This window comes from Melospiza melodia, chromosome 5, assembly GCF_035770615.1.
Source record: "Melospiza melodia melodia isolate bMelMel2 chromosome 5, bMelMel2.pri, whole genome shotgun sequence".
NCBI lineage: Eukaryota > Metazoa > Chordata > Aves > Passeriformes > Passerellidae > Melospiza > Melospiza melodia.
Genome location: NC_086198.1, coordinates 4,224,872 through 4,250,384, shown reverse-complemented (window position 1 = coordinate 4,250,384; position 25,513 = coordinate 4,224,872). Strand labels below are relative to the sequence as shown.

Genomic DNA, 25,513 nt, shown 5'->3' with positions numbered 1-25,513 from the left:
GTTTGAGATTTGTGACTAGCATCTTTCTGACATTAGCCTGCAGGTATTAACAATTGTATTTAATTACTAGTAGATCAAATTACTTCCAGGAAAGAAATTTTTTCAGGCGCTAAATTATAAGGGATAAATTATGTTTATCAACCTCCTTAAGATTGTAACAGAAAACAAACTATTAATTGTGCTTTTGAGACAAAAACCAATGAAACCTTTTAGTTCAGTAGTACAAATTCAGTTGCTATAATGTCTCTCTCAAGGTGGCTTTTTTTGAGGACTTAATTCAGAGCAATTCCTAAGCTTTTATTTTTTTTTCCCATCTTCTGCCATTAGTAGTTGAACACAGAGCAATTTCTATGCCTCTTCCTTGAGGAAAAAATCATAACTTACTACTGAAAAGCCACAGAAGAGCTAGTGAAGAGCACTCTTGCTTGGGAAAAGCAGGATAGATTAGGCTTTACAATTAGACAGAAAGCATGGATAAATAGTAAAATTATTGGAAAGAGTGTCTGATACTATAGATGAACATAATTCCTGGTGTGGAAACCTGTGTGCATGTCTTCCACAGAATGAAATACCGTGTATGCTTTTAACAGCCTTAGCAGGTATTGGCAGATGAGCACATCAGTGCAGTGTGAGAGCACTGTGGCGTGGGCAGTGGAGTGGAAGTCACACCCTGGCTGACCTCGGGGTAACTTATTCACCTTTGCATAACCCATATTTTCTCGCTGAATAAGCATGGGTGTAAGCAAGTGCTTTTCATGCTTTGCTGAATCAGGGACTTAATGTACTTTGCTGGTATCTGATGTTCAAAGGGAGTGAATTCTGAGCACTCTTGAGTATCTAATTCAGTTAATTCATTTTGTGTAAGAAAGCAATGGTTGATGTTTCTTGTTTCTCAGATTAGTAGCTGGAGAGCTTGCGATGTATCAGTTGACTGAGCAAGGCCTAGAGGAGAAGATAGTAATCCACAACTACAGGAGGATTTTAGCTGAAACCACTGAAAGCAAGCAATTTATTTAGTGTAAATGGAGTGATAAAAAGGAATTAAAAGAGGAGGGGAAATCACTCTAAACGTTAGTGAATCATTTCTCCTATCCAAGAGGAATAGGAGAGTTCCCCATTTTGTGGCTTTAGAGCTGTTCTAGATAAAGCAGGAGGCAATAAATCCTGCCTTCTCATAAAGGTGAACTTGATGATGAGCATTACAATGCTGTGTGGCTCTGAGGTGCTGACAAAGCTGTTGGGAATGTAGAAATCTCGATCAAGGACTCCTAAATATGGTCTATAATCTCAGAGCCTTTCACTGAATGATGCTTTGATTTGCTGTGCTTTATCTCTATATAAAGATTCTGAAATTAAAGGGAGTGCTTGGATTTTAAACTTCAAGTTATCAAAATAAATACTGGTATTACTGGTATTGGTGTTCTTTTGATTTTCCTGGTTTTGTTGGTTGGTTTTGTTTGTTTTTTTTTTTTTTTTTTTTTCCCCTGGAACTATATTAAGTGAGGAGGGAGTCTGCAGTGTGGCTTTTAAAAACTGCATGAGTGCAGATCGTATTATCCTGAAGTTGCAGCTATTTTCCCAGTGCTCATTTGTTACTTTTTTATTGGGTGCATGTTCCCTTTGGTACAGTGTGAATGTCCCAACCCTGTGCTTGCTTGTACACTCAGCAGGTTTGTTACAGTTCTTGGTATTCTGCAGGTAAAGTCACTCTGCTGGAGCAGTTGGGGTTTTATGATCAGACTGAGAGCTAACACACTATTTTGGATTTTAGTCACTGGCAACCTGATAAAAAAAAAAAAGAGGGATCTTCACTTTGTTTCTTTTTTATCTATAAAATGTTCTAGCCTATTCTGTAATGCTTTCCTAAACTAATATGTACATATTTTTGCAGATTAAAATTGGAGGACAGAAGAAAAGAGCTGGTACAGAAACTTGAAGAAACTACAAAGTTAACTACCTATTTGCATTCACAACTTAGGAGGTGAGACTGTACTGCATGATGTAAAACCTGTTTTGTAGTAGATCTGGATGTCTCAACTTCATTCTTAGGCTTATCTCTTAGCTGGAAGCTCAGCAAAATATATTAAAGTAAAAAAATGCAAATGTAATAGCTTAAAGTGTTTTGTCACCATGCAAACCTGGAGTACTTTTAGAATTTCAGGAAATTTTCTAAGTTGATAGTTCTGTTATTGTTCAGTAAATATATTTTAAGTGTTTAGAAGGGCCTGCTTGAATTACTTTTCCTGACATTTTTTCCCAGCAGTCCTCCAGAACCAAGGCAGTGGCACTCAGTTTCTCTGGCCCAGCAGGACTCCCTATCTGCTGTTATTAACAGGACCAGACTGCATGTTCCAGCCTTTGCCATAATTTACATAGTTGGATTTACTGTGCACATGGAGTGCGTGTTGTCACGCAGACGGGAAGCAGTTCTGCTATAAATTGTATATCTGGCATCTTCACAGGTGCTTGGGCATAGGGTGGGCTGCACGACTTGCTCTAGAGGTGGCAACGCTCCTCTGCTGTCACAAGCTCCATCTTGGGGATCCCTGTGCTGTCACATTGACCATACAAGCACCCACATCAGAATGGAGCAGGTTTCCAGTGGGATATAACAGCTGAGAAGGCTGCTGTTACTGCCAGGCCAGCTTGTCAAATCTGCAGCCTTCTCCAGAAGAAAAGGGGTTTAGGCAGGTGGCCAAAGGCAGAGTAAATTGCCCTGGTAGTGTGCAGGTTGGGCACACTGAGCTAAGCCAGGTATAGGTGCTTAAAAAACATAATGCCCCAAGCAGCCTTTGGTTGTGATCTGTTACGAGGCAGATTCAGTCAAGCTTCCCTCTCTTTGTTCTGCTTTGTGCTGGTTTAGTTCAGTAACATCAGCATGTGTTTGTGCTTTGTTTGCAGCCTCTCAGCCAGCACGTTATCTGTGTCTTCAGGGAGCAGTTTGGGATCCCTCGCTTCCAGCCGGGGATCTCTGAACACATCAAGTAGAGGCTCGCTAAACTCGCTCAGCTCCACGGATCTCTACTATAACCAAGGCGAGCAAATTACAGATTTGGACTATCAGTACAAACTTGATTTCATGTTGCAAGAAAAAACTGGTTACATTCCTTCAGGGCCTATCACTACTATTCATGAAAATGAAGTGGTCAGTTCCCATGGGAGACTTGGTTACAGTGACTCTCCTTCAGCTGCAGATCATCCCAAATTGACTGAACCTCCCAAATCTGTGACATCACTGTCTTCCAGATCCTCTCTCTCCTCCTTGTCCCCCCCAGGCTCCCCTTTGGTTTTAGAAGCTGCATTTTCAGTGTCAGCTCAAAACTCCCCTCTGCATCACCTCACTACGGACTTTGAAGACTCTGACCTTTCAGGTGATTTTGCAGGCATTAGCTTCTGCGAGAACCAAATATTGCTGGACTCTGAAGCCAGAGCAGGATCTCAGACTCCTACAGATGATAAAGGTCTAAACGTTAGGCAGCCTCTGCCTTCTCTACACGAAGGAAGTTCAGGTAATTAAAAAAAAAAATCTAATGTCAAATGTATGTGCGACATGAAAATTAACAGCTGGCACTTGAAATGAGGAGGTATGTTGTGTAACTGAAGAGTATCTTGATCAGCATGCACTTGCATGTTCTGAGGGATGTTACCTAACTTCTAGTTTTGGCTGCAGAGATCTGCAATCGCCCTGATTCTGTCCATATTTTTCAATAGCTATTTTAGAAGGTAAGTTCACGTATTGCAATCTGTCATGAAAACAGTAACACAAAAACCTGAAGCTGGCTTTTGAAAGCAGGGAGGATGCATGCTGTTCCTAAGTTCTATCAGGATGTATGGATATAGAGCAAATACCCTCTGCTGTTTTTTTGGTAACTTGAAATCAGATACATTTTTTCTCATTGAAGAGTAAGTTAGAAACTGACATCCTCAGTAAAAGAGACTTCTAGACTGTAAATTATGTGTTATGTGTATCTAATTATTTGAGCCTGCTGTCACTGAAAGATCTGCATTTCATTTTGAATTGAGAAAGACAGGTGACTGCATAACAGTGAGAGTTTCCCTATTTTTAACATGAATTTCACAGCTTTTAGCTTTTTATCCAATTTAGAACAGAGTTCCTAAGTGAGTCTAGGATCCCCTTGCAGTCTGTGGGTAACTTCCAAAAGAATGAGACATCTTGTCCTAAAGCATACTTCCCTTTAAGGAAGAAGGGATGAATGACTGTGAGTTATCAAGGTATCCTTAGTTACTAGTTAATTAGGTGTGATGAATTCCACTTCTGGTCTGTAGCAAAAGCCATACAGCATACTTAATCATCTTATATTGTCAAAACCTTTGGCAGAGGCAGAATTTCAAAAATCCCAGCTGTCAAGATGGCTTGTGCTCAGTCTTGGAGTGCTCGCTTTGCTGCCTTTTGTTCAAGCTGACAGTATGTTGTGCTCTCTCTGCACATTTATTCTTTTCTGGTGTCATTCTGTGTCATTGTCTTCAAGTATGTTGCAAACCATTCATGTTTATGTTACACTCTGTTTTCTCAAGGAAGAACTGAGTGAGACAGATTTCCAGTAGTGCTGAGCACTGGCAGCCCTATTTGAAACCTGGTCAGTACCTGGCATTTCCAATTGTATTTCTGAGCTGGTAGGGAAGCAGCTAACTAAGGAGTTTGGTGTTTTAGAGAATAAACATGGCCTAGCTCTTGAGCATTGTCCAGATTTTTTTTGGTATAAAAAATTACCAAGTTTGAACTGTTGTGCTTGGAGTTTTTAAATTTTTAATAAAAGTACCGTGTCATATTCATACAGTTATATATTTTAATGAGAAATTTGCTTTTATTTTTTTAATTTTCTCAAGGAACTGTTATAACATCTGTTGTCTAATTAGATTAGCTTACGGCAGTACTGTGGTAATTTCAAAGTTGGCCAGAGCAATGTGGCACCAGAAGAGAAAGGTATGGTGTGCTTAGTACAAGCTGGGAGGCCCCACTCTGTTTCGCTGTGCAGAGAGAAAACAAGAAATTGACTGATGTCCTAATAGTCTGAAGGTGTAAAATGCAAAATTGAAAAAGCATGGAAAGGAAATCTGAGGGGAGGGGGTCTTTTTGTCCTTTGTCTTTTCAGGATAGTGTAGCACAGTAGTTACTTTACTTTAGAGTCATATTATAAAAGATTGAAACAATAATTAATTTTCCTGCCTGTATTTCAGCAGCATATCCTTTCCAAATTAACAACAATTTTCAGTCTGTCTTTGCAATCTGTCTGTAGCTCACATGGTTGGAGAACTGAATTCAAAGTGGTTTGGAATTTGGGAACATTTTGGGCTATGTGAAATCAGATTTTTTTTTTAATGATTTGTATAGATCATTATTTCTAAAGACATTGCGTGGTTCTCTAACATTTTTTCACTTTTTGAGGACCTCTTATTCTGGATATTGTCTGCTTGCCTTTTAAGTCTATAAAAGTAGTTATGGTTTTAAAATGTAAATTGATTCTGTGATTCTTCATAGTGATACTTCCCCATGTAGCACCATATGCATAATACAGTTCATCTTTAAACTTGTATTAAGGCTGCCAAAACAAGTATTTGAATTTTGTATAGCCAGGTATTAACTAATTACACTTCAGTAACTCTGGTTTCCACAGTAAAATGGGCCTCATGGTGAGACTTCAGTAATTACCAGTAAGACACAGATCTGGGGTTTGTTCAGTGTTTCTACTCCAGTTTCATCCTTGAAACTGCTGAATGGGAAGGTTTGAATAATCTCAGCCAGAGGCACTAAACCTGCATTGAAAATTTCAGCCCACACACTTGGGTTTTTACAGGACTACAAGTCTGAATACTGCCAAATCTTAACTTGGGCATTGATAAAGACTCGAAGGTAGTACAGCTCCTTTTCATGTAATCTGCACTGGCTCTCTAGATGCAGTGTTCACCTGCTTCTCTGCCTGTCTGACTTTTCTGTACAGGTGAACCACAGAGATATTTGCTCCTCTGCACATGTCCCTGCTGTCAGAAACCAAGTTGGAATATCTTGTAGTTCTTCCACAGTCAGTCTCTGTCATTGTCAAAGTCAATTCAGGCTGCTGTGGTAATTCCTAAGGGTAATCAATAAATCATGTCATCACCTTCACCCCTCACATGGTGAGGGGGAAGGGAAAGAGCACTTCATCATCAAGGAAATAGTATTCCTACTGCCATAAATAACAGCACAAATGCAGCAATCAATCATCTAATCTAGAGCCTTAAATTTTAACATCTTAACAGGATGTAAAGTCATGATTCAGATGGGGATGATAATGCATACCAATATTCTCACCCCTGGCAGATAAAAGGACTGCACAGGCCCTCAGCTTGCTGTGCTGCAGAATATGGCTTCATGGCATGACACTCACATATGAATGCAAGTTGAAGATTAAAGCTAAGTAGTCATTGAAAGCCTGTAGCAGAGAAAGTTTTTGATGATAGTAAACCAGAGAGGATTTTATTTCCAGCAGTTATATCACTGGGGAGAGGATGTCTGTCTGACTTTTGAATATTTAATAAACAGTAGGCAAGCACTTGGCATGTAGCTGCAGTGTTACCACGGTGCTGAATGTGAACAGGGCAAATACTGGTTTAAAGATCAGGAAAGTGAGGGCTGATAATGAAGGATAATAACTAGCTCAATGCATAAGGGTGATCATAGGAGTCTGTGTCTCTGGAAAGAAGTAATAGTACATTTTCAAGTTCATCAGTCTGGTTATATCTGTAGCCAGAATATGTAGCAAGAGCAGTACAGTCTCAGAATGTTTAATGATATGGAACAAAACTCTGTGATACTCAGCTAAGGGTCACTGCTTTCAACGTGACAACTTCCTAAGCTATGCTCATCTCTCTTTCTGACTATTCATCTCTTGGACTAGTTTTCATTCTTTTTCCTTTTTGTAGGTGGTGATTTACCAAGAAGAACAGCTGGTCATCTGCTTGAGGAGAAAACAGCTTGTGTGTCTGCTGCTGTGTCTGATGAGTCTGTCGCTGGAGATAGTGGTGTATATGAAGCTTCTGTGAAACAGTAGGTTTGAGAAATCATGCAAGTCTTCCCACCAAAAATTTAACTATATCTATGATCAATTACACAGTACCTGCAGAAAATGGTAACCAGCCCTGCCTTTTTTAGAAATAATTTGTATTTTTAGGTGGAAAGAAAGGCGTATTTGGCAAACAATGAAGTTTGATCTGAGGGTTATTTTTTGTGCTTGTATAACTCGGTTGAATAGCATTAATATACTTCTTTATAATCTTGGGGTTTGTTCCTTGCTAGAAGTGTTCCCAAGAGAAACTATGCTATGATTTAAACTACGCAGGTTTTGCCATGTGACTCTATTGTCAATACTCACAGTTACTGTGTTTACTTCTTATTTTATTAAGGATTTTTAAGATTGCATAGCAATTTTTTGGAATGTTTTTATTTTTAAAAAGAGGTTATAGAAAATACATGAACAAACTTTGTTGTAATGTTAGAATTAAAATAATCCAGGTTGAGGCTTAATGTTCACTGCAGTGATCAGGATATAAGAAACATACTTGCTGTTATTTTTTGACCAGACAACTTCTATAAGATTTTTCATACTAGTTTATATAGTATGGTCTGTAATCTTCAGTAATCAGCCTCAGGCCTTTCTGAATCATTGCTGCAGTTGTCAAACTATTCCAGCAGCAACTGCCCCTAAAACAAGCACTGCTGTTGTGCAGGCTCTGAAATTCTTATTTGGAGTGCATGCTGTAATTAAGTCAGCATGTTTAGGAGGATGGATATATGTTCTGTATATGCATGTGTTAATAATTGCTGAAAGCTAACTATAATTTTCCAAAATTTGAGTATTTGCCTGGTTTTCCTAGACCAAATGAAACTGAGGACACTGTATATAGTGAAGATGATGCAACAACTCTAGAGGCTGCTCAGGTACAAATAGGACTCAGGTGAGTGACCAGCAAGGGGAATATTTCTGTTGATCCAGAAGTGTGAATAGTAAACTTCCCTTGTGTTGTCCTTTTTTAACAGATATGACCACAGCAATTCAAGTTTTGTGATAATCATAGTGCGGCTTAGAAACCTTCCAGCATTTCCTGTCCCCCTTGGCTCTAAGGTGTAAGTCAAACAATCACTGAAATAGAGTTGAGATATGAGTGTAATAATAAATTCTAAAAATTCTCTAAAGGAACTGGTTGATTTATGGCTTTAGAGCACTGAAGTATGTACAGAACTTCTCAAACTGTTGTAGTATTTAGCATTATAGTATTTATGTAATATGTAGTATTTAGTATTTGCCTATTACAGCAATGCTGCAAGAAGAAGATGTTATCAGGAAATTTGCACATTCCACTAAACTGGAATAAAAAAGGATTTTAAAATGGTGTTTTATCTACTGCTTCTAAACATTCCAGCTTTGTGAGTGCGAAACAGCTATGCCATAGTTACTAAAACCATTCTTTTGATGCTTTGGCATCTTTTCTGCTCAGTGTTGTCTTTTTACATTTATGTATCTTTTTGATGTAAAATGGTATTTAAAGAAGTATTTGTCTTTTAAGTGAGCTTTTAAAGGATAGTGGTAATTTAATAAATTGCAAGTGGACAAACACAGTCACATTGAAATACACCATCCCTAACTACTAGAGCTTGGGGGTCTGCTAAGAATTAGTTCTTGATTCAAATTGGACCAACAAAGTCTAAAAGTAAATTGCAGTTTGAATCATATGTAGAGAAAAGCCTGAATATGTTATCACTGAGTTTCTAATCCAAAATTCTCATCTGAATAAATAAGTACAGGTTGCCTTGGGGACACTTGTACTTGAGAAGCTTTTTGACAGACTGTAAGATTACCTTAAATTGTTGAAAAGCTTAATGGGATTGGAGTAGGATATAATCAATCCTTGAAAATTTTAGTTTTCTTGCTGGTTCTTTTCCCTTTGTATCCCATTGGCTTAAATTTGATTGGCAGATAAATAGGAAGCCACTGGATATGGAAAGGATGCATTAAGGATAGAGGCCTGGGTGCTTGCTGGATTTTTCTGTTTGTTTTTGTTAATAACAAATGGTTGTTCTACTACTGTCCTTCCTTCTTTGAACTAGTCTTTCCTCTGCTGACCTTCCAAGTCCACTAACATTTTGCAAAAGAAAACAAAAAAAGAAGAATAAATTGACACAGGTGAGAGGAAAAGTAGATAATGTAGGATGGCAAAAAGATGTTCAGTAACATAAAGCTAGGCCAGAGCAGGCCTCTTTTCAGGAATTAAAGTGTGAAGTTGTACTTGATTGTCAAGAAGTCCTAACCTGCTGCTGCTAAAAGAGATTTGATGAAATTAAAGCTGCACAAAACAAGGAGGAAGAAGGGGCAGGGTAAAGGCAGGACCTTGCAAGTAGCATTTTTCTGCCACTTGCGCTTACATGTGCATGTATGTATAATCTGTATAGATACATACAATAATAAAAATTGGGTCTGAAAAAAGATGTTACATTATAGCTGCATTTCCTAGAACATCAGCTGGATAAATTAGTACTTTGGTGAACGTTTACACATGGAAGAATAGATTTGACATGAGGTGTTACTGCTACTGTAAAAACTGCTCACTTTTAGCCCAGGTAGAGCACATCTGAAGGGTTACTGTGTCAGGGTCACTTCTTCATCAGTTGAGAAGTCATAGGTTTGTCACAGTAAAACCTGATTCATCGACTGACTCTTTAAGTTAATAAATGAAAATGAAAGTAACCACTTGTATACAACAAAGTGAGTGAACAATTTCTTTCACTTCTTTGTTTACTCCTCATTTGGCCTGATGCCAATAAATTGGCAAACAGTTATTAAAAGAAAGTTCTAATGGACTACCTTTTAAACATACTTTTGATACACTTTATCTTCTATTCCTACGTCTTTTATAAATTTTTTAATTTATAAAGTTTTTAATTGCTTAGTCTATTAAAATGGCTGTTTTCAGTAGACTGCCAATTGCTCACCTACAGTTACAAGAATACAGCAGCAGCATTACTGGAGTTACAATATGCTACCACTTCACCTCAGGACTGGCATGTCAAAATCCTGGATACCGGCTATCCAGGCTGTACATGTGAACCAAACAACCTAGATTTTGCTCTTTATTCTGAAAAGTTTGGCATAACTGGGAAATAAAGATTATGTCCAAATGCAAGTAAAAAAATCATGTTTCTCACAGACCTAATTTCTTTTGATTTAACTAATGGAAAATTCAGTTTTTAATAAAATTAATGAAACTCTGCATGGAGTCAGAAAATATAACAGTAGTGCTATAAATTTTGAGAGAAAAAGTAATTTCCACAATTATTTACATTGACCTACTCTTTCTTCTTGCTTTAGCCAGCTTCATTGCATTCTGTTGTCCAGTGAATGCCATTTACATTTAAAGCCAGTACCAGAAATGGACTAATAGATAGGCACAGAAAAGATGTTAAACTATGCTCATTTGTGTGTATGAGAAACTGTGCAATAGGTAAATAGCACATACAAATTGCATTAAAAATGTCTTTACTCTGTCAAGCTGCTCCTAAAGTGACACCTTCAAGTTAGCTAGTACAACTTTTATCTGCATAATATCCATTCCTATTGGCTTCATGGAATTCCTATTGGTTGTATGAAATGAATGCAGCCTTGTGACAATTTCAAGTTACTCTCTGTGTTTCCATTTAGGCTTGCAAGATGCATTCTTCCAAGTTTCACTTAATATGTTATGAATTGATCTTAAGCAGCTATGGCCCTAGCTATTTTGTTCCTTGCTTTCCTAGTTTCCTGCTTTCTTTGGAAATCTTGTTTGATTTGCTTCCTTAAAAGATTAAAAGACATCACTGCTTTTCAGTGCTGCTTGCATTATTCTAAGAATTTAATTTTTACATCCACCCCAGTTTTTCTCATTTTTTAAAATTAACATTAAAGGCATGTTTCCTGCCACTTGTGACATGATCTTCATTGTTTACAGTAACTAACCTTGGATAGAGTCCGAAACTGCTTCCACTCTTGCTACTACTACCTTACCAGGCACAGAAATTCCTTCTTGGGAAATGTTTCCCCACTCATCTTTGTCACCTCTTTTCCATTCCACTGTTCCATCTTGTTGCTATGCAGTCCTTAAGTTGATGGACTGAACTTCTCCCCTGCATCACCAGCAAGTGACAGAGGTAAAGATGTTGTTTTGTTTCTGGCAGGTATATCAGAGTGGCAGTCCTTCCATCCTCCACTGATATCAGCTGTCTGTTCCGCACTAAAGTTCATCCTGCCATGGAAACCATTTTATTCAACGAGATCTTCAGAGTGGCCATTTCTCAAGTGGCACTGCTACAGAAGACACTGAGAGTAGATGTGTGTGCTGTCAGTAGGACTCGTCGGGAAGAATGCTTGGTATGTGGTTTTATTTCTGGTACTTTTTTGGCATGCATTTGTTTATAGTGTGCCCTCTTATTTTGATGGGCAAGGCTGCTAAAATTCCACAGCACTTGGAGACAAAGTCTGAAGCATAACTTAGTTGTTGCTACAGTACCTAGAATACTGCCTTTCTACGAAACTCCTGGTACAGAATCTAATCCTGGATGGAAGGTGTTTTGATAATTCTAACACTACTTTAACCCTTTAATTACAGATTGATATTCCATCTTTGCCATTTTATACATAAAACCCCTATAAACTTCAATGCTAGGTTTTAAAGTAAAAACAGAAGAAGAGCCACAGTAAAAAATAATGAGAGCAAACCCTCATTATCACCATTTGTCACAAAGAACAAACTAAATTACATTTTGGATGTTATTTTAGATTATATGATGGACACCTTTTTGGTCTTTATGATCTGTTGAAATAAAAAAGCATGACATTCATATATCAGCCCATTGGAAGCTGTCACTTTGAATGTTGTTGTTAATCGTAGTCATCACTGAATCAGTGATGCTTCATTTACTTTCAAATTGCTTTTGCATGGTCTGGTACAACTCAAGTCTAGTTTTTCACCACGAGAGGGATTTTAGTAGCACAGTGAGATTTGTGCAGTTACCACACACTGAAGAGATGCTGCAGTCTGCTGGGGTTCATTGGCTCTGACTATTGTGAAACAGCTTCACTTTTCAGAAGTTAACTTAATTCCTGGGGAATGTGTTGGCCTTTTTCAGTATGTAAGAGTTTTCCCCTGAGGAAAGGGAAGGGCAACAGAACAAAAATGTAACCTTAGGCAGAATACAGAGGTGAAGAAAGGACTCAACAATAACAAAAAACCCCAGTGAAGACAAGACTTATTCCAAAGATCAAATGAAAGAGTTGGGAGTATCATCCCCAGCAGAATGCCCTGGACAACATGACCAGAGTCTTGGCAAGAGCTACGTGTGCAGCCCAGCAGCTGTGAAGATAATATGCTTTGCCAAAGAACAAAGGATTTTAATCTCCAAGGCACAGCCCAAACATGAGTACTTCAGAAGTTTTCCCAGAGTACCAACTCAGTGGATGCCAGTGTTTGTCCAAATGAAAGGGTTTCTTAATCTCTTTTACTGGCTTTTCATCTCCTTCTTCCCTGGTTTGAGCAAGCAAGGTCATCCATTATTTGCCATATGCATGATTTTTGTGGTGGGACAGTTGAAAAATCATGTGACACTTGCTGTCCCTCAAGCTGGTGCTGCACAGGTTTTCATTGCTGAATGCACTAGAGCAGGTGTGTGCAGTACTGTGGTATGGTGTGGGGAGACATTTCTGCAGACTGAAATAAGAGATGGCAGAATAGACAACATGAAGGACATTTCCATGTACTTCTATTTGTCAATTTTAACTGGAAATAGAGGGAAATCAAAAACTGTACAGTTAGAAAGGGAATTAAGGTTCATGTCAAATTTGTGCTGCCTGTTTTGCATGATGAGTACAGTAGAATGTTTTGTAGAAAACAGAACAAATTTAAATAGTTTTTTTTCCTTTTCTTATTTTGTACAGGCTGGGACTCAGATCAGCCTGGCAGATTTATCACTTTCTGATGAGACCTGTACTCTGTGGTACAATCTCTTGCCTTGCAAGCAGAATCCTGGCAAAAAACCCAAGGAACAAAATGACGAATACATGCTTCTGTTAAGCAAGCAATCACAGTCACTGGACTCACTGGACTTGGTGAGTGATGAGCTGGCTATTACTGTGATAGCAAGAAAAAAGCCAGAGACTCCAATTGTGCCATTGCATTGTAGTTATTTGAATGTGGGAACTGCCATCCTGCAGGTCCAAGGCCCTGTTTTGCAGGCACTTTGTCTAGAGTGACTTTGTGTGAGTAGGGCCTTCAGCTGTGATTCTTTTTAGAAAGAATGTTACTGAAGAGCTTCCTTAAGCGTGTAATTTATTTTCATATGCATACATTAAAAATTGCAATTTATTAACTGTTGAATCTGCATACTCAAAGCCATTGCATTGAACATGCTGTTTATGCAAAACGTACTAACTCTTCTGGTTAAATAAGCTTTTCTGCTTTAATTCCTTCTTAAGGGAACTGCATAGAAAATGTAACTTTGAAAAGCACCCTTTTTCACCTAAGAACAGTACGATAGGGAAGATGAAAAAATACATTGAAGGATGACAGAAGTATATTTGATTGCATTGTCATTTTAAAACCAATTGTTTTTCATTGAGATTTACTCTGTGTAAAAGTGATTATTCAATGTGCTATACACTGACAATTCAAATCCCTTACCCTCGTGATCTGGGGGTCATTGTGTCTGCTGACATCAGGGAGCAGTAGGGTGATGCAGCTCTTGCAAGAGTTGTCATTTTCCTGCCTGTTATGTATCATTCAACTCTGGTTTATCTTTTTTCCTTGTGAGCAGGATGCTGTGTCAGCTCTGCTGGAGAGGACATCTGCTGAGCTGGAAGCAGTAGAACAAGAGCTGGCTGAAGATGAGGAGAAGGAACAAGAGCAAAGGGTCTCTGAAGAAGACTGGTAAAGACACTTTTCCTCCCTCACTGTTCAGGCCTGAATGATTCAGCTCATTCTTCCTCTTCTTAGACAAACAAAAGGGCTGTACTTTTGGAGATCATAGATTCATAGAATGGTATGGGTTGGAAGGGATCTTTAAAGATCATCCAGTCTAATGCTGCTGCCATGGGCAGGGACACCTTCCACTAGATCAGGATGGTCAACACCCCATCCACCCCGGTGTTTAAAATTTCCAAGGACAGGACATCTGTGGCTTCTCTGGACACACTGTTCCAGTGCCTCACCACCACTGGAATTGGAGTAAAGTCTTGTTCTCTTGGATGGTCATTTATTCACATTCTTGTAGGTTTACAGTCTCTTGGCTGCTCTATGAAGTCCTACTGCCAATGCTCCTCCATTCCATGTACATCTGCCTGTGAAACCACCTGGGTTGTGAAGCCACTGGGAGTGCAGCAAAATATCAAATATTATAGTTACATTAACTGTAACAGGCAAGCTTTAGGTCTGAGAAGAAAGCTGCTGTCTGACAAAGTCAGTGTGGGTGTGCTTCCATTGATGAGCTTGTTTTTGAAGAAAATGTGAGCTTTCCCAAGAAACAGATTTCTTGCTAAATTGCTATTTGAGTTCTGTTATTGTTCAATTTCTTAGCTGCAGTGTAGAAGAAAATACATGCTTTACTGGGGGAAAGGGGGGAGTAGCTTTTTGTTTTATGAACTTACAACAAAAGTCCTTCGACGTTATCAATGTTAGAGCCATTGAATAGAGTGCAGTGCTGTCATAACAACCTTGAAGGTGAGCTGTAGTAGCGCTGGGTTTTGCTTAGGGCAGCAATGAAATGTGCCTTCACATGAACTTGGTGGAAGCATTTGGCTGATAGTTGTTTTCCTTGTCAGGAAAATGCATGCCTTACACATTAGTGCAGGTCTGGGCTTTCTGGTATCTTCCTCTGGTGAGCTTTTTCAGTTTTTCATAATAAGCCTGGGCTACTTCTGTCCATACAGGCTAGAGATGCTTGCAGAGGCCTCTGATGAAATTGTGGATGAAGAGGAAGATGGCATTAAGCTGGAAGTAGAAGGTGACTGTAATGATGACCTGGGGTTACTCATGGATGGACCAGAAATGAATGAAGACAAGAACAGAGAGAACAGTGATGAGGCCCAGGAAAGCCAGCAAGCTGCTGTAATTCTAACACTGGTGAATATCTTAAAATTCATATTCCTGCAGTATCTTACTATGTCTAAAATCTATTTCTGAGCAATTAATATAGAAGTCTGCTGCATCTATGCATTTACAATTTGATGAGGCCTTCGCTGTAGCACTTGTATGTATGTACATGTAACAAAATTGGTGTGGTCACTTGTGAACTATGAAGAGGACATTGGACAGACATGCTAAGCAGGACTTGTAAGTCCAAGACAATTAACCAAGACTCTCTATCTTCACTTTTTTTTGTTGCACATGGAGGACATTCAAAATACAAGAGTAGTTCAGTAGCTTCAGCTTGGGCATATTTAAAATATTTCTGCACATCTGTTTCATTGTTTCCTTTTCTTTTTTTCTGATTTGTCTGCTCAACAGGAAAAAACACATGACAAGGGTCAAGATCTTAAAGCCAATGCAGGGATTTCCTTATTTTTTCCCCTAATTTTTGGGTGTGAAATACAAGAACTGTCTTAGCAGAAAAAAGGACAAAAGATTAATGAACAGAAAATTCCAAAATGTGTATTAAAACTGTGTATACTTTTGAACAATTGAGGGTACTATTGTTTCCACACAGTTCTTGGTAACTGTTGTTTTTGAAATTATATTCCACTTTCTTGAAAGCACTTTAGTAAAAAGTTTAGTAAACATATCCTGAGTGGTAGAACACTCTCAGAAATAAAATTTTTAGAATCTTTCTGCATCTTCGTAAAAACCTTGTTGCATATTTTAAACTCACAAGTTCTATAAAATAACTGCAGTAAAAAGATGAAGAGTGACATCTCGTTCCTTCAACTTTGTGACAATACAAAAGTTTAACATCTCAGTGGACTTGCTGGAAATTGTAATTAACTTCCAATTAATGTGGCAAGATGCCAAATGAGCTAAGGCTGTGGTATTACAAGGACTGACAGTCTGCTGGGTAGCAAGTAAATACAGATCAAAGCCCTAACTGGGCAAGGGGAGATGGCACGGACGACACGTGAAGGTCAGCCATGCACACAAGTGCTTTGCTAAGCCTGGCCTGGGTAGACCCAGACAAAGAGTGAAAGACAGCAGTCCCCACTGCAGAGCCAGGCACAGCACACATCTCTGTAGGCCACGTACTCTCAGGGTTGCTGTTGTGCTATTTAGGTCACTGTATTTATCTCCTGCACTGTGGAAACCATGGGCCTCATTAAATGACCCAAGCTGAAGAAAAAGCCCCATTGCTCATCAGTAACCCTGGATGTCCCAGCTGCTGTAGAGCTTGGTCTAGCCCAGGAGCCAGGATGATTGCAGCATGGAAGTAAGCACAGGGATGGAGCCACTTGAGGTTCCCTCTGGCACATGTGGGACAACTCTAGTGGGCAGCAGGCTGTGCTGAGGGACAGCAGCCAGCAGTGTCTTTTCCCTGAGTTCACAAGGCTGGTGAAGCTCTAGAGAGTGCATACAGCAGTCCTGCTGCTGAGGCCTGGGGATGTATGGCAGTATGTCTGGAAGGACCTGGGCAGTATAACTTTCCCAGCTGCCCCCTTTCAGTGTGCACAGGCACCATCTCTGGCATGGCAGAACTTTGCTCTTCTGCAAATACCAAACAAAGTAAATATAAATGTGCAATAATCATCATGTCTGCAAATGGCAAAGAAAAACATTACTTGCACTGTGTTTGCCTCAAACCTTCTGCCAAGCAGCAAAGCAGCAAAGGCCTTTCTGCAAAAGCTTCAGCTTTACTGGCTACAAAGAGTACCTTCAAAGCCTCTCCACACACTCTTACGCCTCTTGGGAATTTTGTATTTCTTTACTTAGAATAGCTTCTCTGTAAATGCACAGTGCTTTTTGCCGCTGGTCTTTTTCCATCCACCACAAGGTAATGAGAATGCTTGTGAAGTCTGAAGGCACAGAAGCTATGTGGGTTATAGTAAGTCTGATCCATTAAATTCCTGTTCACAGGTTGATAAAGAGACTAACACTGAGGAATTGGTTAACGAGAAGTCAGCAGTCCGACCCAAGGACAGAGCCAGCTGGAGCTGCAGACAGCGTCCCTTTGTCAGGAACAGCATGATAGTGCGCTCCCAAACCTTCTCTCCAGGCCAGCGGAACCAATACATCTGCAGGGTAGGAGCAGAGACACTTGGGATGAAGAGCCATTAACCAAAGAGTCATTTAACTTCTTGGGAGTGAAGCATTAATGACACCGAGTCATGTACTGCTTTTCCCTGCAAGAGGCACAGCCTGTGCTTTCTCTAGAGTCCTTCCCTATCTGAGCTGATGTATAGTAGAATTGACTTTCAGCAGAGTTGCATACTCTTGCAAAACACCTCTGCTAGGGCAAAAATACATCCTATTGGAGAGAAATAACACAGATGCCTGTGCTGGCTCTCTGCAAAAAGTGTTTCCCTGCACGTCAGCAACTCCAGCACTCTCGCAGCAAAACAATTTGTTACAACATGAAATAGAATTCACTGTAAAATGCCATTGCATTACCATATTTTAATAATGCAACCATTTAAGGGTAACAGTGTGGAAAGAGCTCAGTCATCAATTTTAAATCTCGCTTTGTATCTCAGCTGGTTTTAAACCTAGGCAGCCCAAATCCTGCTGTAATTGCATCTTTGAAAGATGTGCAAGCGCTGCCTCGGGGCTGGGTTTTAAACATGGCTTTGGCAGCTAAGTTCTCCAGTCTCTCTAGATCTATGGTAGCATGGAAAAAGAAAAAAAAAATTTAAATTGTGAGTCTTGCCGCTGCTAAACTAAGTATGAAAATAATGTGTTACAAGATATAAGCATGAACTACCAGCTCTATAGATTTTAATCACAGATACCATAGAAAAGGCAGTTTATTTTGATCTTTAGTTTCTACAGGTTATTCATACAAGTATGTTTTTTAAAAAAAAGTAATACCTATGCTTTAATTCCCCAGTTCAGTTAGAGGCATTTGCCTTATCATTTGGGAATGTTAATGTTCATCACTTCTCTGTGATTCTCACTGGCAAAAAAACAAAATCTTTAATCAATACCTACGTACTTAAATAACTATTCCATATACCCTCCAGAATGAAATATAGCAGATTGTTTTCTAATAGTCTTTACACAATTTGGATACATTATTGGCTGAATTCAGAAACTAGCCTTCATCTTAGTTCGTGTGATGGAATTTAATTCCTAAATGGAAATTGATAGTATTAGCAAAAAAACTTCACCTTAGCCTGCTGCCTATGTAGGTCTTCAACAGGAAGTAAAACTAGTAGTTTTAGTAGTTTAGGTAGTGCAAACTTTGGAAATTTCTGCATCTGGAAAAGTATTGGGCTTCTGTAGCTTTGAACATTGCTACATAACTGCTGCCAAGAGCCAGAATTAAAAAAAAAAAAGCTTACTTGGAATAAACCATTCTGTTTCTCATTGTGTATGATATTGCCTGGAAGCAAAATACCCTGTGAAAAGAACATGTTTGCAGATCTGTCTTTGGCAGTGTCAGAAACAGTTGTTGCCCACTGCTGGGGGCTCCAGAGTGGGCACTGTAGCTGCATCCAAGTTCACAAAGAAGGCTGAAGAGCTGGGTGTCCCCAGCTTGTACCACAGGCATATCCAGCCTTACTTGCATTATGGTGCTGTAGGAGAGGAAAGCGCCTGTTGGATACACTCTGGTGAAGTGCCAGCTGCTCTCCAATCAGAAGAGATAGCCTGGCTTTAAGAGAGCACCTCTGATATTACAGAAAACAGAGATCTTTGAGGCCTAATGGACAGAACTAAAGTGTTGGTGCTTTGGAAAATGTCCCTTGAAAAGTGCCTAAAGAACATCAGTGACGATGGCTGGTTCTCTGTATCAAGGAGTGAGCTCCCAGTAATGGCTCATGGTGAAAAGACAGATTTGTCTCTCAAGAGGAGTACTTTGTATTTCTGACCCCAGCTCCCAGTCAGCCCTGTGTAAGCACACTTTAGGGCCCTGCCTTTGCTTACTGAAATGTTAGCAGGAGGATTCCTTTTCTTGTTCTCTCCTGAAGAGTTGAAATACATATTCTTCAGAGGGATGCTTCTGACCACCTACTGATGCTGATGCACCTAACAATCATTCTGCACTGATGTGTATGAAATAATGCTAAAGTTGTGAAGAAGCTACTGCTGAGCTGTGACACATGATTTTAAGAAGCAGACAGTGCTTCTGAAGGAAACTGTAGGCACACTTTGTTTGTTGCAATTAATAACAATACAAAAATACTGCTTGTTGGACGGGTGCATGTCTACAGTAATTTACCTTCCCTGTAGTAAATTTGTTAAAAGCCTGCCCCAGGTAAGCAACATCCATAGTTTGTATCTGCAGCCAGACAATGATTTATCAGTACTTAATAACCATGGTTACCTTCCTTGAATTCCTAAAGAGACTCACTATTCATTCGGTAAGATCAATGGTTGTCCTGGTATAGGATTATAATTTTAGAGTAAATGCTTATTCTAGTTGCAAACTTGTTAACTTTATAGTAAGAAAATGACCTTACATGTATGTAAAGGCTGAGGTTCCCTGACTGGTTCTACCAGTGCAGGTGTATTTGCACCTCTCATATTTGGAGGTGCTTTATGTCTGTTTGTTCTGTACATTTTGGCAGCTGAATCGCAGCGACAGCGACAGCTCCACGCTGGCCAAGAAGTCTCTGTTTGTGAGAAACGCCACAGAACGACGGAGCCTGAGAGTTAAACGGGTACGTGCTGTTACCTGCACGTGGTTTGCAGTGAACTATGGGGACACTGGGAATACCAAATGACATAAAGGATACCCTTTATTTCAAGTATTTCAGCAAAAGCAACACAAGTACCATGATTCTGTCCTGTAGTTTCATGTTGAAATATCAATATATTGGTCTCAGTCCAATGTCCGCTCCCCTCCAACAAAGCCTGTGTTGCTGCTGGCTCAGCCATGACCAAAATGAGACACTGATGCTCAGCATCATGGCATTTCTTGTTGAACTTATTGTCAAAAGGGATCTGTGTTAAAGAATGTCACACAAAGTGGCCTGTGCTGCACAAAAGTCAACACCAGCAATATACATCTTGAGCAAATTTTGGTGAAGATTTCAAGGATTTAGATGTCCTTTTAAAGGGAATTGACACTTCACCAAAGTATTCAAGTAGCGAAAGGATTGAAGGACAAGAGAGTAAGAGTCTCTTGCATGAAACTCATTCTTACATAAATTTAGAGAGTTATATTTTAATCTTAATTGTAACTAGAAAAATAGCCCTTTGGAAGCCTTGTTACCAGGAAGCAGGATACATTGTGCATAAGAAAGAAAAGTCTGGGATACTGAATGGTCCGAGATGGCTTCTCCTGTCTGACTTACTCATGCAGAAAATCACTGTGAAAGGACAGTAAATAATGTGAAATAAGCTGAAGAAGTGCATGTTTACAGAGTTTAAAACATTACGTGTTCAGTTAGGCCTTGAAAAAGCAAATACTTACAAAAATAAATAATGTAGTTGACATCTGTAGGGAATTCTGTGTGGCGTTGTGTCTCCCAGCAGTGTCATCCCAGGGATCAGAATGGGTTTTTTGTTTTTAACCTTAAATACATCATTGTGCACTTAGTCGGAGCATTTATTTTTAGCTAGCAACTAAAGAAAAATCCCAGGATAGGTGAATTTTTTTACTTCAGAAAAAAAGACTGGTAAAGCTCCCCCTTCCCCCTCCAGAATATTTGAGCTTTTCTGACTGCAGTGTGTCAAGCTCTCCAGCAGGCTCTCTGTTTTTGTTGTATGAATCGTTACTGTCCTGCCTCCCAAGACTCAGCCCGTTGGGCAGCCCGTGCTGCGGCGAGCCGCGCAGGAGTGCCCCGCGCGCACTTCCCTGGACTTGGAGCTGGACCTGCAGGTGTCGCGCACCAGGCAGAACCGTCTCAACGACGAGCTCCAGGCCTTGAGGGACCTGAAACAAAAGCTTGAGGAGATGAAAGGCAGAGGAGAGGCAGACCTTCCTCTGTGTGTGCTAGAGGATGAACGTTTCCAGAAACTCTTGAAACAAGCTGAAAAACAGGTATGAGCAGCATTCACATATGTGTAAGTATGCCCCTACCTTTGATATAAATTTGTTAAAGAATTTGCTCAATGATGTTAAAAGGTTTTTACAGAAGTTCACATTTGACTAATTACATCTCTGAATTACATAGTGTAAACTGTTTCTTTATTGATTAATACTACATTAAATGTAGAATTTGAGGTAACATTTTCCTCGTGCCCTCTGTTATTTGAAGTAAGAATTATGGTTGGTGTAGTAAATAGCATTTACTTAAAACTTAGTTTAGAATTGTCACATCCCAGCCATGCTTTTACAGATTTGCATGTGCTTTCTGTCCCTCAGCATCAGTTGCTTTGCAGTCTGCACAGAACTTGTAGCCAAAAGATGCTTGTGACAGGTAGAAGGAGCAATTACCACTCCTTAGAGTGGTAGAGGCATGGGGAAAAGGCAGTGGCTTATTTCTTCATGCAGGACATACTTCCTGTAGTTTTGGCAAAGGAAAGCCAGGTTCTGTTCTCTATGTGATGGTCTGTCAAACAGTACAAGTATATATGCATTGCCATAAGGTGAGATGCCCCCACATGATTAAAAGACAAGAAACAGGATAGAAGAATGAGATGCAACAGTGAGAAGTTGGAATATGGAAAATTCCAACAAGATACATTAATAAGTTAGATGTTGTGGGGCTCTTATTATGTTTTTTGGGAGGTTGTTTGGTTTTTTAAATCATTATGGAGATCATTGACTGGAATAGGGCCCTGGAGAGGTTGTTGGAGGAGTTAAAAACCCAACCAAGGAAAAAAAGTAAAACAAACCCACACAATCTGCACAGTTGGAGGTATTCTAAACCTAACTGGTCAAGACCCTGACTACTCAGTTCTGGCATCACCTACTGTGAGCAGGAGGTTGGAGTAGGCACCTTCTGGAGCCCCCTTCCCATGCAAGTCCATCAGTGTACATCAGTTTTCAGTGAGGGGAGGTTGTGAGTGACAGCCAGGAGGGATCTGTGCTCCTTAGCTCTTTATGGTTGATAGACTAGTGCTTTGATGCACCAGGTTATTCTGAGTTGTAAAAATGGAAAGTTTTAACAAGGTGCAGAGGCCCTCCTCATATGTAAGCAATAGTTGTTTGTTTTGTTGTTTTTTAAAGCTAAATGTCAGTAAATAGCCTTGTGTAGAAGAGGAAAGGATCATCCTAATATTTACATTTACAAAGCTGAGCTCTTTGTTAGGAAATGTTAGGAATGAGGTACTCCACATATGAGAAACAAAACATAAACAAAAACATCACAGGATCAGCAGATGTCAAAAAGCAAAGAAGACAGGAATTGCTAAGAAAAATACTTGGAATAAAACATATCATTGCCTTAAGGTCTAAATATTATAATGCCTGTACCATAAACATAGTTTATTTTCGGTTTCCCTTTTCAAAGTGCATGATAAAATTGCAGAGAGTCAACAAGGATGGTCAAGGGAGGAAACATTTTCTGTTTAAGGAACAGCTAAGTAGCTACAACTGAAGTCCACACAACCATGAGTGAGGTGGAAGAGAGCAATTAATTATGATCTTGTATTCACCAAGAAGTAGAAAATTGAACAGGTGGCAGGTTAAATGCAAGCAAACATAGCATGACATTCAGAAACTGTAAAAATGTTTTCAATAAAACATTGAGTGCTGCAAGTTTGCATAGGTTCAAAGAATTATTAATTTATGGATTGGCTAAATTCATAGTAGAAAAATTGTAATGGCACCACATATTTCAAGAAGTCCTTGACTGATACCTTAAGAAATAAAACTTCTCCCCTGCATGATCTCCCAATTCTACATTTATGTCCTGTTGTGTCTTCTGGTCCCACTTTTTGGCATCTATTGTTGGTTATAGTTAGTGGAGTATTAAAATGACAATATAACACTAGCAGAGTTTAGGGTGACCATTGATGAGTGTTCTGAAAAACATTGGGCAAAATGGGGGAAGATAGTGCAGTGTTTAAACTTAGTGTAACTGTATTGATTTTTACCATTATATTCATTTGATCCAAGTTTTAACTCATAAAAATAGTAACTTATAGAAAAGGAGCATAGCTAAATTTATGTGGAATTTAATAGTTTATATCTAATACTAGATGCAGGACAGAAATTATATTTTCTGAGTGTTTTATTTAAAACTACTCCCATTCTAAAACTTTCCCTCTATAACAGAGTATGCCTCTGCAACATTTCATATTATGAATCCTTTGGATTTGTGCTTTATTTCAGCTGGCTCTTCCAAGGCAGGAGGTAGGTTTGTCACAGTTTGTATGGCTGCTGTCTGTGATCAACACTATTACACACACTGGTGAACAATAAGGGTAATAATATACTAAAATATATATAATAATATACTAAAATAAAAAATTCCTAAAATATATGCAGGCAGTAGCACAGCATTTAAGTCCTCCTTCCCAAGGTAAAAGTTAGAACAATGATCACAGTCACTCCACCTCTTTGAAGAGTGCTTACAAAGTTTCTAGAAATATTTCTACCCTTAAAATCACTGCAGCTTTCCCCTGCGGAGCAAAACAACCCTGAGAGCGCTGTACTGTGTTGTCAGTGTTTCCCCTTGGGTTAGCAAAATACAGCAGCCTAGAGAACATTGTCATAGATTATTTCTTAGATCCTGCAGGCATTATAATGGGACAGACTAATGCAGCAGCTGGAAACACCAGAGAAATTGAGAGAGTCTCAAGTGAAAAATGAAACCACTGATGTGGGGGATGTTAAAAATCAGTGGCTGCTTGCTAGCACGCAGTTAGTTACTCTGCTTGAAGCCAGATCCACAGACTCCATACCTTCCCTCTCATTCCTTCCACACCTCCCTAAGTGCAGCAAGTATGTAATGCCCACTAATACCTGCAGATCAGAGAACAGAGAGAATTCTGTGTACCAGAAGCATTTTCTCTTGTTTAGATTGGATATTTGTGAGAAATCATACAGGGTTTCAAAGTTTGAGTCTTAAATCCTCATACAAGTAAGTTTTCAGACACCTAGTGTCCTCTAAAGTACTATTGTTGTTAATATCTAAAAAAGATTCCTGTAAATATCTTCTTTATTTCTTTTTAGTACATAATTTATGTTGAGGGAATATGTAACTATGTCATTAATACCAATATGTATGTCCTTGTCCCAGTGATTTGTTGTTTAGCACAGTTAGTTTTTCTTTGGATTCAGTTTTTTCTATACAAAACCCACAGAAGAACAAGACAGGAAATAGCATTTCAGCTCTAATTTGGATAGTGGTTCTTCTTTGTCATCTTAAACTAACTTAAGCTTAAGCTAAGCCCAGATAGAGAGATTCCTATCTGACACATTTGGTACATAAGTGTCGTGAATGAGTGGTTTCAGGTCACTTAAAGAATCTGACATCATACTGCCAGGGTGGGAGGGGTACATCACCACAAAATGTGCCAGATTTTAGGACTTATTGAATGTCTGGTCTTTGTATTAGTGTGATTTTCTGTATTTTATATAAAGCACTCAAAAAACATAATGTAAATATAAACCTGGTCATGTACATACCTTCTCATATGCATATTACTAGAGACATTGGGATGAAATCCAGGTTTCTCATAGAGCATACTTAAAAAATAAATGGATTCAAAAATGAAAAAAGGATACATGGTAGTAGAGAGTATGAAAACAAGTCATCTATGCTCTTAAAGATGAAATGCAGTAATCACAAGAATCTCATGTATAGTTAGTGAAGGATAAATTAGAAAATTTTGAAATATTGTATGTTTAGTGCTTTGATGGTAAATATTAATTACGGGAGCTGGTAAAACATATGACCAGTGACATACATGAAATTAATTAAGACATTCCTAGTTGTAGATTGCAAATTTATGTTCACTAACTAATAAAGAAAACAATACTTATAGATTAATTTCATTTTAAAATCACAGCTATTTTGGAGTTGGGGACTGAAGAAGTTAACAGCAGTATAAGCTGACTGGATTTTGAGTGAGTTTTTTGAAAGGGTGGTTCTCTTTCATGTAAAACACTTTCATGTCAAAACCAGAGTGCGTTTCAACAGACAGAGGGTACCACTATCCTGCTGTGAGCAGCTTTCTTATAACTACCCAGTATGAAACTGATAGTATGGACTAGCTCTTTTGAATTAGTTGGTTTTGTTGTTTAGGAGTCTACTGGGTTGAATTCAGAACTGGGATGTGAACTTCTAAGTCACAAACTTGCTTTGAAGATTGCTGTTTCAGCCTTGCAAATGTATTTTAATTTGAGGTAATGAACAGTATTTTCAAGTCTCTAAAGAATCAAAAATTAAAGTCTCTACAACTTTATAGCTGTTTAAGAATAGAAGCTGTGAACTGCTTCTATTGAATTTTAATGGCT

The 25,513-nt window shown here is 39.0% G+C and overlaps 1 protein-coding gene across 5 annotated transcripts in view; it reads left to right on the top strand.

The window, feature by feature from the left end:
* Positions 1 to 25,513, top strand: part of WWC2 (WW and C2 domain containing 2) — a 92,607-nt gene that overhangs the window by 63,518 nt on the left and 3,576 nt on the right. For 3 of the 5 annotated variants that reach the window (XM_063156128.1, XM_063156132.1, XM_063156130.1), the window contains 12 exons: positions 1,892 to 1,981; positions 2,902 to 3,509; positions 6,922 to 7,045; positions 7,873 to 7,953; positions 8,036 to 8,122; positions 11,204 to 11,396; positions 12,960 to 13,130; positions 13,835 to 13,947; positions 14,946 to 15,138; positions 17,077 to 17,241; positions 19,728 to 19,820; positions 20,897 to 21,145. In XM_063156128.1, coding sequence (XP_063012198.1) covers positions 1,892 to 1,981; positions 2,902 to 3,509; positions 6,922 to 7,045; positions 7,873 to 7,953; positions 8,036 to 8,122; positions 11,204 to 11,396; positions 12,960 to 13,130; positions 13,835 to 13,947; positions 14,946 to 15,138; positions 17,077 to 17,241; positions 19,728 to 19,820; positions 20,897 to 21,145 — 2,167 coding nt within the window. Of the gene's footprint in view, positions 1 to 1,891; positions 1,982 to 2,901; positions 3,510 to 6,921; positions 7,046 to 7,872; positions 7,954 to 8,035; positions 8,123 to 11,203; positions 11,397 to 12,959; positions 13,131 to 13,834; positions 13,948 to 14,945; positions 15,139 to 17,076; positions 17,242 to 19,727; positions 19,821 to 20,805; positions 20,830 to 20,896; positions 21,146 to 25,513 lie in introns of those variants that run through there. The other 2 variants (XM_063156129.1, XM_063156131.1) reach the window with 2 other exon arrangements.